General features: G+C 39.0%; 1 protein-coding gene across 2 annotated transcripts in view; it reads left to right on the plus strand.

Moving 5' to 3' along the window:
- LOC111577801 (INSC spindle orientation adaptor protein) overlaps window positions 1–14,514 on the plus strand; it is a 75,882-nt gene that overhangs the window by 23,492 nt on the left and 37,876 nt on the right. For both annotated transcript variants that reach the window (XM_055009295.1, XM_055009296.1), the window contains exon 2: window positions 880–971. In XM_055009295.1, the coding sequence (XP_054865270.1) occupies window positions 898–971 (74 nt within the window). In that variant the 5' untranslated portion in view covers window positions 880–897. The remainder of the gene's footprint in view (window positions 1–879; window positions 972–14,514) is intronic.

Below are 14,514 nucleotides of genomic sequence, written 5' to 3' on the forward strand. Positions count from 1 at the left end.
TTTAATTGTGCCATTTTGGCTCAAACAATCAAAACAAACAGTCCAACATGGTCTCACTAGTGATGCCTAACTTGCATCGCACATCTCTGTGGCCTCACTTGCTTTGTTGTAAGTTCTCCTGTTTACGTATCGATCCCATAACACTCTGTGAGCATTTAATAAAAAGCAGAGCACGGCAGCTGAAACCTGCTCCGTGACACTGGGAGGGTGTGTGTTTGTGTGCGTGAGAGAGAGACAGTCTCACTTTGTAACTACCTGCTAATTACACCCCACAGTAAACATGAAATTTGTAACCACACCACTGCAGGATATCATTAACTAAAAGGATTAGAGTGTGGTTCACGCAGGAGGGCATCTGTGGCTTCTACCGATTGAAAATGGACTAATCTAAATGGGATACATCAATAAAACAGTAGAATAAAGTTGCGGGCACTTAAGAGCGTCAGCCCCTTTTGCTCAGGCTCAAAGTAGGGAAGAGAGTCACTGGCTGGCAGCCAGCCAATAAATTAGAAGATAAGAAATATTATTCCACTGGCACACCAGCGGCTTGCAGCTATTTAAAACAGGGAGGTTTATTGATAATTGAATTACTTGGAGGAAAAAAAGACAAGACAAGAATAGAATGCTTGGAGGTGGATCAATAAGGAGATATTGTAGTGGATAACCCTGCGGTGGCAAGCAAAGCTGCTAGGATGCTGCAATCATATGTGTGTGATACTGGATTCAAAGTGTGTGTGTTGAATGATGCTGCACAGCCGTACAAGAAAGAATCCTGATCCCCAACTTATGAAATGAGACCTAACTTTGATTTGTCTGAGAAATGTATTGACAGCCTGCTTTTGTAGCCTTCATGTTTGTGTTCCATGTGTTGTGTTTCAGGTGCTGAGCTAAAGTAAGATGGCCTCAGACAGAACGGCGACTCCTCAGAGCAGCTCCAGACAGAGCAGCTCGCTCTCTTCATCACCAATGAGGCAAGTAACAGCAGTCTTTTTGGGATGCACTCATGCTCATTCACAACAGGGGTGCTCTTGGGAACACACCGTCACACATGGATCATGCAGTATGAGCACTTAGAGATGTGTTGATTTGAAAGGTATCTTCACTCAGATCAGTAAAGCAACAAATTTTTCCCACTTGGCTTGGGTGGTATGTAGCCATTTCCTTTGTGCTGTTAAAGCATCAGTATATTTTCAAATATGGGCATATGCTCAGTAGCAATTACAGTGATTCTATGGAGTGTTTTTTTTTTTTTTAAATCATTTTATATTTAATTCAGTATGGAAATTCGAAGATACATTATAACAAAGTGGAAAATTGAGGCAAAATGTAATAAAGACAGAGACAAACAATGTTTGGAATACATCTTGATATCATGTCATTGTGCTACTTACAGACACATATATTTACTCCACCAGAAGTACAGTAAATAAAAAAACAAGAGTAGGAGCGGCCATGTGGACCAGTGTGCTGACAGTTAAATGAGAAGAAGCAGCGACATGTCCTGAGGTGCCCAGTTAGCACTCCTTGATTAATAAGTTCCTGTTAGACATGAACTCTTTTTCATTGATCTGATGACATCTGTCAGCTTCATGTCTGAATTAGCAGTCCGGTTACTTTCCTGTAAAAGTGTTAATGTTACTATTTTGAATTTAGTAACACTTACACTACCGTTCAAAAGTTTGGGGTCACCCAGACAATTTCATGTTTTCCATGAAAACTCACACTCTTATTCATGTGATAATATAATTGCACAAGGGTTTTTTTTAATCATCAATTAGCCTTTCAACACCATTAGCTAACACAATGTAGCATTAGAACACAGGAATGATGGTTGCTGGAATGTTCCTCTGTACCCCTATGTAGATATTCCATTAAAAATCATCCATTTCCAGCTAGAATAGTCATTTACCACATTAACAATGTCTAGACTTTATTTCTGATTAATTTTAATGTTATCTTCATTGGGAAAAAAACTGCTTTTCTTTAAAAAAAAAAAAAAAGAACATTTCGAAGTGACCCCAAACTTTTGAACGGTAATGTAAATACTGTCACTGTCGACATGGTATGAGTCAGAACTGCGTCCAGTCACATTAACAGATAGGGGTGCACAAGATTACGAAGTGCTGACGTAGGATACTGTTAGGTATGGTGATCTACACAACAGTCTGGGAAGTGGCTGTCTAATCTTGCATGTGTGACGAATATTGTGTGCGTACTATGACTACCTCTCCATCACTGTCTTGGGTGTGTCTGACTGAAGCTGTTTGGAACATGAACATAAAAGGGACCTATGTCAAAATGACAGAGTGCTGTCGCTTAAATAGACACATGAAGGCAGCCATGTTAACATATCCCATGTCTGAGCAGGGCTTAAGTGTATTATGTCTGATCCTCTTGAATATATATTCGCATAAAGATGGTTCAGGGAAAGGGGCAAATCTTTTAAAACTAGTGACACAATGGCTGTGTATGGACATAAATAGAAAACATAATTAATATGTTTGTGCAGGAGCAATGCTGTGGTTACAGCGACCAACTGTACACATGCAATTTCACATGTTTAACATTTCTCAGTTGTTGAGAGCACTTTTGTGATGGGTTCACGTCCATCAAGACACACACATCACCTACAAACACATGAAAGCACCTAAACACCATTCCAGCAATAATAACAGTGACAGCTAGAAATAACCCTCCTGTTATATCTGCAGATGGGGCCCCTGAAATGCCTCGTACTCTGGCCCTTGTCTCCTTCTGATAATGCAGTATAATGTTGGTGTTGGTGATGCTGGTACCATGGAAGTGCTCACAAGCAGAGATTGAGGTTTCCAGTGGTAACAGGATGTAGTCGTGTTGTTAGCCATTCTCAGTGGTTTGTGACGAGATGAACACATCATGGAGACATGTAGTAACTGATCAGTCTGCTGAAAAGAAAAGCAGGTTGATGTATACATGAAACAAGAACAATAATGGATTCTTGACCTTGCGATAAAAATAAACATTTACATGACAAATCTAGGAATTATTGAAGGAAATCTGCAAGGAGTGCAACCGTGGAATGAACTTGCCTGCAAAGAGCTGGTAAAGCTATGAATAAAATGAATTGAATCGAGACATTTAAATCAGTACATCAAACTAGGATTTTGATCTCTTTAAACTTCCCAGAGTATAATTTCAGGACTGAAAGGACCATAAATCATGTATCACTTAATCATCTGCCTTGCACAGTATAATTCACTGATAGGTGACACAGTGGGCAGCTGGAGTCATGAATTACATTGAGAGGGTGCAGGTCAGATAAAACTCATGGTCATGTCGAGAACAAAGCAGTGGATAAATGCCCATGTTACTCACTTGACAAAACTGTCAAAATATTATGTCTTTTTGTCTTTCTCTATCCTTAAGAGTTGTGTTTCTAGTGATTCTACAAATGAAATAGAAGCCACATTTTACCACATTTTGGTCGCCCATAACTGCTGAGGAAGTAACTTTTAGCACTATAGCTACTAAACATTCAACCATGCTCAATAGCTAGTTGCTAACTGTGTGTGTCTGAAGTTAGACAAGCAGCATGGCAGGTCAGTCTTATGCTGCAGTTTAAGAGAGTGTACAAAGCAGTGAAGCTGCAGGCCAGAAAATCAAAACTGTGAGTTGAAAGATGCTTAAACACTCCCTAGAGCATCAGTAAAGGTGATCCATTTCACATTACAATGACTTCTTTGTCATTATTTGTTCATCAGATCTATTGTTAATATATAGAAATAGTGTGTAGTGCAGGTTTAAAAATGACAGTATTTTTGTCTAATAACAGTTTTTAGTGATCTCAGTGCTACCTAACATTGTATTTGCTTGATACAAATACTTCTTCATAGTTATTTGGACCATAATAGAACTGGACTGAAACTGAAAATCTGTTTTTAGATAGTTCAAGCTGAGATGTTGACAAAGCAGTTTTGGAGCAGGTCTGACAGACAGACCCGAGCTGCAGGAAAAAAATCGCCTCCTTCATAGCTGCCTTGGGAAATATCTACTGACGGATGTTTGATTAGAAATGTTGGTTCAACATTGCCAAACCAATATATCTGCCTCAGTGAGGATCCCAGACCAACAAATTAAAGGCCATCAATTGCAGGTGGTGCAAAGGTCAAAACCCTACTGACAATGCAAACAATGCACAAACAACTCCTGCACCCCCCGAAGTCCAACTCACACATGACCTGCCAACGTTTCTCCACAATTAGATTACCTTTTTGAAGTAGGTAGTATTCCTATTCCATCAGTAGTTTCTCTCTTTTATTTCTGAATGAGATTGAGGATGTCTTAGCCAATATACTCCTCACACTCTCTTCATTTATCCTCTAACATTGTTCAAGGAAACATCCATCCATTATGTATACACTGCTTAATCCTCATCTTCCCATTCACACCTACGGACAATTTAGAAATACCAATTAACTTCAGCATGTTTTTGGACTGTGGGAGTTGGTCCTTGTGTGTACTGACATTGTAGTTTTTAGATACCTGCTCGTGTACCTGCTTTTTTAAATCACACTACTATTCAACTACATCAGGAAAAGATGTAACTGAATGTTTCTCTGCCTGTTTGTAACTTGCCTTTATTGGCCAAAATGTATAAAAGTAGTGGTACCAAGGTTCTTTTGTGCTCTAAAAGCATTTTTTGGTGATTTCCTCTTGCTTCTGGAGATTACACTCCACTTAAGCATCTCTTCTCAGAGTCTTGAATGACAAACTAATGCATGATGATGCAGGAGGCAGCTGTGTTACTGGATCTCAGTACAACCCTTGATACTGTGACCACAGTGTCCTGATTGTCAGACTCGGACTGTATGACAGTACAGTCTGTTGCTGTCTATAACTATGCCTCCTCATCTGCATCCCAGATGCGTGCTGTACCACAGGTCCAGTTTTGATATTACTGCCTTGTATATCCTTCCTCTTATGTAGATAATAGAGTTATAAACATACATTTTATCACTACTATGCAGATATATTGCTAACAGTGAGTAAAATGTAGCTTTATATTGCATGACTTTTAGGTGCTGACTTGTGAGTTTATACAGTTTAACTCTTTGATCTTTGACTAATGTTCTTCATCTGTTAAATCCTCAGTACAAAAATCTTGATGTCAAGTTTGATCAGCTAATGTCTCTAGATCGGCATGTAAAGTGTTAGAATTATAGCTGCCTTCCAGCAGAGAAATATTGCTAAAACCAGGTCTGTAGTGTCACAGAGATAGAGATGACTGTTCATGCTTTTATTTCATCCAGTCTAGACTACTGTTTATTCCCAGTTCACCTTTCTTAGATGGCCAGGGTGCAGCTGCTAAGGTCTTGATCAGGTTAAATACCAATCCTGATGTTTTTACACAGGCTCCCCATCAAACTCTGAATTTAACTCTTGTGACAAATTTTAGTACCATTCATGGTCAGACACCTCAGAGATTTACAGCATATAACTGCAACCTTATGTCACTATCCAGACCCTAAGGTCTTCTGTTGATTGTTCCTAGATCCAGACTCAAAACCAAATGGACTTTGTCTTTGAAATCATGGCTCCTAAGCTCTCTAACTCTCTATAGTTAGACTTCTTGTCTGTAGACACTGTGAAACAGGGGCCCATCCTTTTAGACAGCTGTTTCACTTATCATTTATAATGCTTCACCTTTTCTTTATCAGCTTTATGCTTCTTTTAACTTCCATTTTGAAGCAATATGTGACCCCCGATCTAGAAAGGTGAAAATATTCAATGATTTCACTTGCAAAACCTTAAATCCTTAACATTTGGTCAGACACATGCAGCCAAGATACAAAAACAAAAGTGTGCACATACTAGGCAATCAGAAACTGAAGCAAAAATAGAGTTTCCATGCTAGCAGTCACGAAAAGCTGACAGGCAGCACAAACCTGCCAGCTGACCTCAACTGGACTCTACACACTGGTGAACCACTGTTTCACCTACTTTTTTCCTCATGTTTAATGAACAAAGTTCCAAAGAAAACTCACCCAAAAGCCACTGTGTGTTTTCAAACCTTCATGGCTATCAGCGTCTAAATAAACTGCTTCTCTTGACTACCAGAAAAAAACTCTTATTGGAGATTCACAAGACAAAGCTTGTACCACATGGCAGTGATTTACATCTTTATTGTGAAGCTTGAAGTGCCAGATGCTGATGCTCCTCTTTTAATGGGAAAAGCCTCTTAATCAGCTGCTGCAGTTGAGAATATTTCAGTCACTGCTAATAAATTTGAATATATATCTTCTGACAGTTCTGTGTTTACAAATGCTTACACAGCGTTGCAGAGGATGCACAGTGAATGCCCTTAGATGTCAAATCAGTGGAGCTGTCACGCCATGCATAGGCACACACACACACACACACACACACACACACACACACACACACACGCAAACAGATATCATCTCTAACTTGCTCTTTGTCTGTCTCTCATTTCCACACCCAATCATAAATCCTATTTGTGCTGCACATGGCTCACCAAAAGTCAGTAAATCGAGTGATGAAAGAAGCCAAATGGCTGACTGTATTAAAATAAATTGCAAACACAGATGGAACACATGCATGCACTCAGCTGACTAACATCTCATGAACCAGCACTCTTTTGCACTATCTAGGCCTGAAGTCTGAAAGAAGGCTGGAGAGTCATAATGCTGGGAAAAGGTTAGCCAAGTTCCTCTGCCTTTGTTTGTTTGCGTGCCTGTTTTAATTATAGAGGCCGTTCACTCAAAGAAATACTAGAAATGTTGCATGTGTATCTCTGCTGATGTGCAGGAAAAATTATAAAACTGAGAGAAAAAGGGGGAATGAGAGAATCAGGCGAAGGTGGTTTGAGACACAGTGTCCACAATCTAATGTCTTCCACATATGTGCTGTATTTTTCTGCCTTATGCTGCATGTAGCTATGCATGTGTGAAGGACTGAGAGAATTAAGTCTGACGTTAGAGGCAGACTGAGACAAAGAGACAGAAAAGAAGGGGAGAAACCGACTCGGTGTGTTTTGTCTTAGGTGAATCTGGTCTTGGCTGCACATTAGAGGCCGTCGGAAACATCTGGGAGTCAGATGTCTGCTCCTGTTGCCAGGACTCAACTGTACCAGTCAGAGGCCACAATTTCCCTTTTTTCCATGTGCTACTACAGGAGGACCCCAGAAAATCAAGGCGTGACTTGGACATTTAAAAGTCATATACGCCTGATGCTTTTACCATTTTCTTAGCTCATTTGTCACCTCTTAACTCAGTGAAGCTACATTATGTCAAGACATCATGTCAGTTTTCTGTGGAGCTGGAGTTTCTCCGTTAAAGAGAGCTCTGTTGAGCAATACTCTGTTTTTTAAGTAAAAGAGGAATGCATTCTATTTGGTCTCTTTGTGTATATACCTCCATGTTTTATTCTTTCTGGGACAAGAGTGTCCTTGTTTCCTCCTTCAGCTGAAGCCAAAGCCACAATGGTCGGGTCTTCAAAATCTCGCAGCTCATTCTGCCCACATTTCCATTCACTCTGCCTCTGGACTGTGGTTCTGTTGTGGAATTTAAAAAAGATTTCCATTTGTTCCTACATGACATCAGGCGTCATTAAACTGTGATATTTATGCACTCCAGACACTGGACAGCAGTTTATACTGTGTTAAATGACTTCCATATCAGACGACTGTGGGAAGAATAGTCTCAACTGAATGCAGACGGATCCATAACAGATATCATAACATGAACTAACACATGTTGCTGTGTTTCTTTTCCAAACAAGGCGCTTGGTCCACCACGAATACTGCATGCCATCGGTGGACAATTCCAGATGTTGTTTTAAACCATTAGGCAAGAGCTTTTATCCCAAACTCCTCATTGCACTACCATGAGGGCATAAATTCATAATATGCATAATTTCTCCCAGAATAACACCAGAGTGCCTGCCAATGAAAACAATTTTGTTTTACAGACACATACTGTGAGTAAAACATTCCCCTGAACAGAAGTTTGTGTGTATATTTATGTAAAAATAAAAAGAGGCAAAATTAGGCAAGTAATGTAAGTTTAAGGTTTTTACAAGAAGGAATCGAGCTAAAACAAAGCTATACTGTGGTATGAAGTGAGGCAGGGATTTGTGTTGAAAAAAATTTTTGCTGAAGGACAACAAAAGAACTATAGTATTTTAGGTTCTGCAGTGAATTTAAGTCTGAATAGTGTCATAAGTAGATACAAAGGCAGACTCCACACACGGAGGCTGGGCGTTTGGTTAGCTGCTAGGTAACAAATTGCAAACTACCTCTAACTATTATATTTGTATAACCAGTCCAACGGTAACATACACACATGAAGCCAGTCCATTTAAGAAGTTTATATAAGCTGCTTTCCATTTAGAGATTTAACGGGACTACGGCCTGGACTATGCAAACTATTGAGTAGCTAATAGCAGAGAGTTCTGTAACAAACCCTTGATTGGCATTTTTACTTGAAAAACTGCTAAATATTAATGGAGTATCAAAGCATTTGCATAAAATGTTTCTCTTATTGGATTAATCAGTTAAGTGGCTCATTGTTTTGGCTTAATCGCATTTAATCCTGCTTTCTTTACATAAAACGTCCTCCTGTTTCAAGTGTTTATCCACAAAATTCCAGATACAAACCATTTGAACACATTGTATTGTAACTTTCTTTGTTGTCTGTATTTTAAGACATGTTAATTTTATACCATGCCATTCGAATTTGCCACACAGGGCCACACAGTGCGTACACCCTTTAATTCAAAACTTCAGTGGGATCCTTTTTCAGAGTGGGTGGACTGATGTTGTAAGGAGACCATTCATCAAGCCGCCAACCAAAGAGAAGCAGACATTACTCAACCTACGGTCACGATCTGTGAATTGTTGCACATAGCGCATGACTCTATTGAAGCCCCCAGCGATATGTAGTACAAGCCTTGTAATGGGTTCACAGCAGCGAAGAACAAATTAGTTCCTGGTGTCCAATAACTGCCATAGTTGAGTGACAACAGGCCTCTAGTGCAAGCTTTCACACCTGCATATCTGCTGCTCGCTAACTAGCACTACATCACTCTGGGTACTGATACAGTACGGAGGGAAAGAGATCAGACTCACAGTGTTTGAAGTACATTTATATTGTCATTTACTGCCACTATCCTCATCATGCAGTTAGCGGATGATCCACAGACTGGTCACGCTAAGAAATTAATGCTTGCAGCGTGTTTTCATGTGAACATTTCTTTTTATAGGCTCAAACAATCTGACTCACACCCTGTAATGTGAGTTAGATGATGCTGTGTAAGTGAAGCTTTGTTTTCTTCCTCTGTGCTTGTAAGACTTTCTCACAACACTGACTGTTGATTAATAGATGACTCTCTTTTTAAAACTACCAGATGTCACATAAGTGAAATAATGATGATAATAATAATGGTACTAATCCATCAAAATACAAATAAAGAATAGAATACATAGAACAGAATAGAAATGGAATAAAAAAGCACGTATAAAAATAAAATTGACAACAAGACCAGTGACATAACCACAGCACATAGAAAACATAAAAAATATATATACAAGTTTAATTTTATGAAAACATGTTTAAAGAAATTATTTTAAGATGTTGCTGGTTCTGCCAATTCTCCAGCCTTCAGGGCGACATCTCCACAGCTGAGGGACCTGGACAGTAAAAGCCTGGAAGCCTGATCTTGAGTCAATATACTCAACATAAAGTATTTCTTACATAGTTCATTGAGTAACTCATTGTAGTTACTAAATACTCAAATACTTGATTACAATTCTGAGGCACTTGTCTGCTTCCATTTTATGTTACTTCATACTTATAGATAGTACAACAAATTTCTAAAATACAACACATTGTTGAAGATTAAATCATTGTTTTCCAACCTTTCTGGCTTTGGACATCATAAAAAGCAATGTTTAGTCGGTCTTTCAGATGTCTGAGTTGTTAACAGTGCCACCACATGGTGATTTTTTTTCTGAACTTTTCACATGGTTTAATTTCATTAAATGTTCAAATGATCGAATATCTCACCAAAAATCATAGATTAGAGAAAAAAATCCCCAAACTGCAGACTGATTTGTAGATCAGAGTCTTTCTTCTCCCATTAGTTATGTGCAGGTTTATCTGCTGTTGCTGTATATTTAACTGGATATAAAGTAAACTCCACCTGTAGCAGCAACACAGTAACATGCTGCTGTAACATATATATTAAAAAATTATATACAAATATAATAGTATATTATCTAACAGTAATAAAATACATATCAGTCAAATAGACCAAGTCAGCCCTTTCACTTTAAAACTTTGTTGTATTAGTAGTTTTGCTGAAGCAAAGAATCTAAATACTGTCTCCCTCACTGAATGTTTCCCAAATGTGTTTTCTGTCATATTAAGAACTTGCTACCATATTGATTTTTATTCAATTGTTCATATTAAATTTGTTTTTCAGTAGATATTTCATTGTGTACAAAGTGTGTATGTCATGATGTATAGCGGCTCTTCAGTAGTCACAGAGGTACCTGCAAATCTCTATTCAGGAACTCTACATAGGAACGTGAAAGGTCTGCCCCGTTTTTTAGCCGCGAGACTCATTGCTATCTGTTGCAAACCAAAAAATGAGTTGTTCTGAAGTAAACTGATGGATAAGATGGCAGACTCTATTTCCACAATACCTTGGCTTTACTTCTGTACCACGAGAGAAAGTAGAAACACTTGAGATTTCCAGAGTGGTCAGTCATCAAATTGACTACTTCTGATCGGCACAACCCAACTCTCACCCTGTTCTCAACCGGAAGCCAACTCTTGACCCTTCAAATAAGAGACACTCACAGACTGACTCTGTGGTCCCAAACCTCTCTGTTTCATAAACCTGGAGTTGAGCTCAGGGGTTGATCATTACGAAGCTCAGCAGGCAGAGCAGCAGCCTCTCAGTGACTCATCCAGCAGAACTCCATGTGCCTCAAGTACATGAAAAGTTAAAAAGTGAATCATCTAAAAGCTCAGCGTATCATTTTCAGCTGATGTGTTACAGGAAAAGTGAGCTGACTGTGGTTTTAAGTCAGCATGCCAACCCGATTTTCTTCACAAATCAGGGGAGGATTTACCCTTTTTGATTGCCAGTTCTCCTACCAGTGAGAACTTTTATCTCTGTGGTTTATGGTAATCATTTACCACGGTTACTAGCTACACTTCAGATTTCAGATTCATTTTATATACACTACTGTTCAAAAGTTTGTCGTCACTTAGAAATGCCCTTATGTTTGAAAGAAAAACTTTTTTTTTCAATGAAAATAACATTAAAATAGTCAGAAATACAATCTAGACATTGTTAATGTGGTAAATGACTATTCTAGCTGGAAGCGGCTGATTTTTAATGGAATATCTCCATAGGGGTACAGAGGAACATTTCCAGCAACCATCACTCCTGTGTTCTAATGCTACATTGTATTTGCTAATCCTGTTAATTAATATAAACATTATCAGCACTTGTCAGTATCGCCCTCTAGTCTGATCACAACGCAGAGAAAGCATAAAATTGTGGCACTTTTTCAAACAAAACGCAGCATATCTCCTATTACCCAGCTCCTGTATTCTCTCCTCCATCCCTCAGTTTGCTGACAGATGAAAGACGCCGATGCTTCATCTCCACAAGATCCCTGTCTGTGATAATAGAGCCGCTGTCGCCTGACCCTCTCTTGGCCCCACATGTAAATATTTGTCATTCCCTGCGAGCTGAAGTGCACCGCTTCCCCTCCTTTGGAAAACAAACCTATTATTATCATCTTTTTTTTTCTCTCTTCGCGGTGAGGGGGACGTTTTGTGGCTTGTTGGGCGTGTAAATCAAGACGGGCTCATCCCTACGCAGTGCTGTTATATAACTGAGAAAAGTGGTTTGAAATGGTCACATCTGGACCGATATGAACAAGAAGTGTCTGAATACGGTTGCACATTTTTCACATTTTAAAGATTGATATGACTGTTTATGAGTTCCCGGCATCACAGTGTCACAGTACAGTATATCACAGTGGATAACAGAAATTTATGAGGACAAAATTTTCTCTGTGTCATCCAGTAAATTACCAATAAATAAGAAATTGATGCAAATAAATCACTTTGCATCTTCTCCCAGTTGTGGCAGCGACGGGTGAGCGAGCTCTTTGTGGCTGATTTGAGTCATTTAGTTGAGTCACTGTGTTATTCATCACTGTGTGATTAATCACCAACGAGGCACATTTTCAGAGCCAGAGTGGTTTTTAAGAGGTTTCGGAATATGTGGGGGAAAAAAAACGGAAGCAAGGTTCAGTTGTATTTTATTTGCAAGGCACATTTAGGGGAAATTAATTTCTTAATCGCCTAGATAGATATAAACCAAAACTCATATCGCTTCCATTTTCAGAAGCCTTGATCATCACTATGAAGCCATTTACACCACTCAGCAGAACAAGCTCCATATTAATGATTACTGTGTAACACCGTGCGGTTATTTATTCAGGTCTACATTTGCAGCTAATTACATCTTCATCCTCTTTCCAAATAGTGGGAGATTTATTTGCCAGAAAGAGTTTCAAACCGGTGATCTTCCTCACTGTGCAGCCTGCACAGAGGACATCTTCTGCATTGCTATTCCACCTCCTCATCTGACAGATGATTGACTGAATGTAGATTTATATACATATACAATATGTGGACTGGAGTGTGTTGTGGTGTGTATGTGTACTTATGTCCTCTATGCTAAATTTCTGAGCAAGATTTCAAGTGAGTCCTCAGTGTTGCTGGAAAAATGCTAAAGATTTTAATTGAATCCAAACATTAAATTACTCTTAAAGTAATAAAAAAGTGTTCCATTCTTTAGTACACAGCGGTTCACCTTGTACTGCAAGTTTAATAGTGGATTAGATGTAAATGGAGTTGTCACTTTCTTATGATTCATTGAAGATGTTATGTAATGATGATGGCTGCTGCTAATCAATGACAAAATCTTTGTTTTTAGTTGCACAGACACAATGCCTCTTTCTGACAAAATCAGTCAGTATTCAATACCAGTGCAATATCCAAATGTCTCCAGTGACCTGTAATTTCATACAAACTGCAGATAGTGCACAGAGAGCTAAAAAAAAAATATCCATCTTTATTTGAGACCTTCTCCTGTGTTGACTCAAAGCAGAGGTGGCTGTTGTAGCCATCGACCTGTCCTCTTTCAGGGGACTTTGGCTCACTGGATGCAGGACTGAGGATTGCCCTCTTAAGCCTCGCTTCATTAGGGTCAGTGCTGGGAGAGATTGAAGTGGAGAGGGTTGTTTGTTCAGCGCAGCCTGTTGTTAGAGCCTCCGCTTTACTGAGAGGAAAAGACGCGTTAAACTAACAAGTGCAAAAGCCGCAATTATCGGTGGATAATCGACCTCGAGCACACATTATGGATTTTAGGAATGAATGCCGTGCCGTTTTAGGATTGATTGCTGTAGATTCCAGTGACTGTTTGTTGGGCTGCCTCAGTGGAGTTTAAGGGGTTTCATTTAAGGCCTCATATAATGCTGTTTGCATGCCTACCTTCACCAAAAACATATTTTACATAAAATTTTTACGCATGCTGTTTATTTATTTTTTTCTTAAATGAACTAGTCCCACTGAGATTTAGGATTTTATTTTCTTAGACACTAATGAGCCATTGTTAGACCTCAGCTCCTTAGTTAATACTGCCAAACTCTCCATCATAATACATCATATATACAGTGTAAAGCAATGAGTGGCACATTTGCCTCTTAGAATTGCATCTCTTGTTGAAATAGTGAATTCTTGACTGAAGACAGCAAATACCAAAAAGGTCTCTGATTTTTGATCTGTGGTTGTTGTTTTTTCCTGCTGAGATGGCAGATTTTGTCAGCTGTCGTTAGCTCGGTAGCTAACTAGCATTACTTCACTGAGCTGGTTGCAAATTCTCCTGTATCCAGTGGATGTTTGTTTATTTGAAAATAAGAGCCTTTTAAATGATCTTAAATATGCCTTTAAAAGCTACATACTACTAGGATAGTTAAAGGACCCGTGATACTAGTTTAGACTGATAAATAAGAGGCTAGTACTAAATTGACAGGTGCTAAGAAAAAAGTTAGTGCCCTCACCAGTTCATGTATTATTGCATAAAAATATTCTTTGTGGGTGATTGTGAGTGTGCTTAGTAGTCTGTCTCTATATGTAGTCCTGCAATTGAATGGCAACCTGTCCATGGTGTCCTCAGCCTTCATAGTAACTCAGCTGGGATAGACTCCAGTCCCCCACAACCTTACAGAGGATTAAGCGACATATAGATAATGGACGGATGGATGAGTGGTTGGATGCATTATAAGCTACTTGGAGCAACTGCATGAAGAAAGAAAGTCCATCTTAACTCATATATAAGCACCTGTGGCTCCCAGCTCTCATACACTGTCAGCTTTGTCTAAAGTAACTTGCAACTCGAAAAGAATGCAGTCAGTTAAATATAAGT

This window comes from Amphiprion ocellaris, chromosome 3 (genome assembly GCF_022539595.1).
Source record: "Amphiprion ocellaris isolate individual 3 ecotype Okinawa chromosome 3, ASM2253959v1, whole genome shotgun sequence".
Classification (NCBI taxonomy): Eukaryota; Metazoa; Chordata; class Actinopteri; family Pomacentridae; genus Amphiprion; species Amphiprion ocellaris.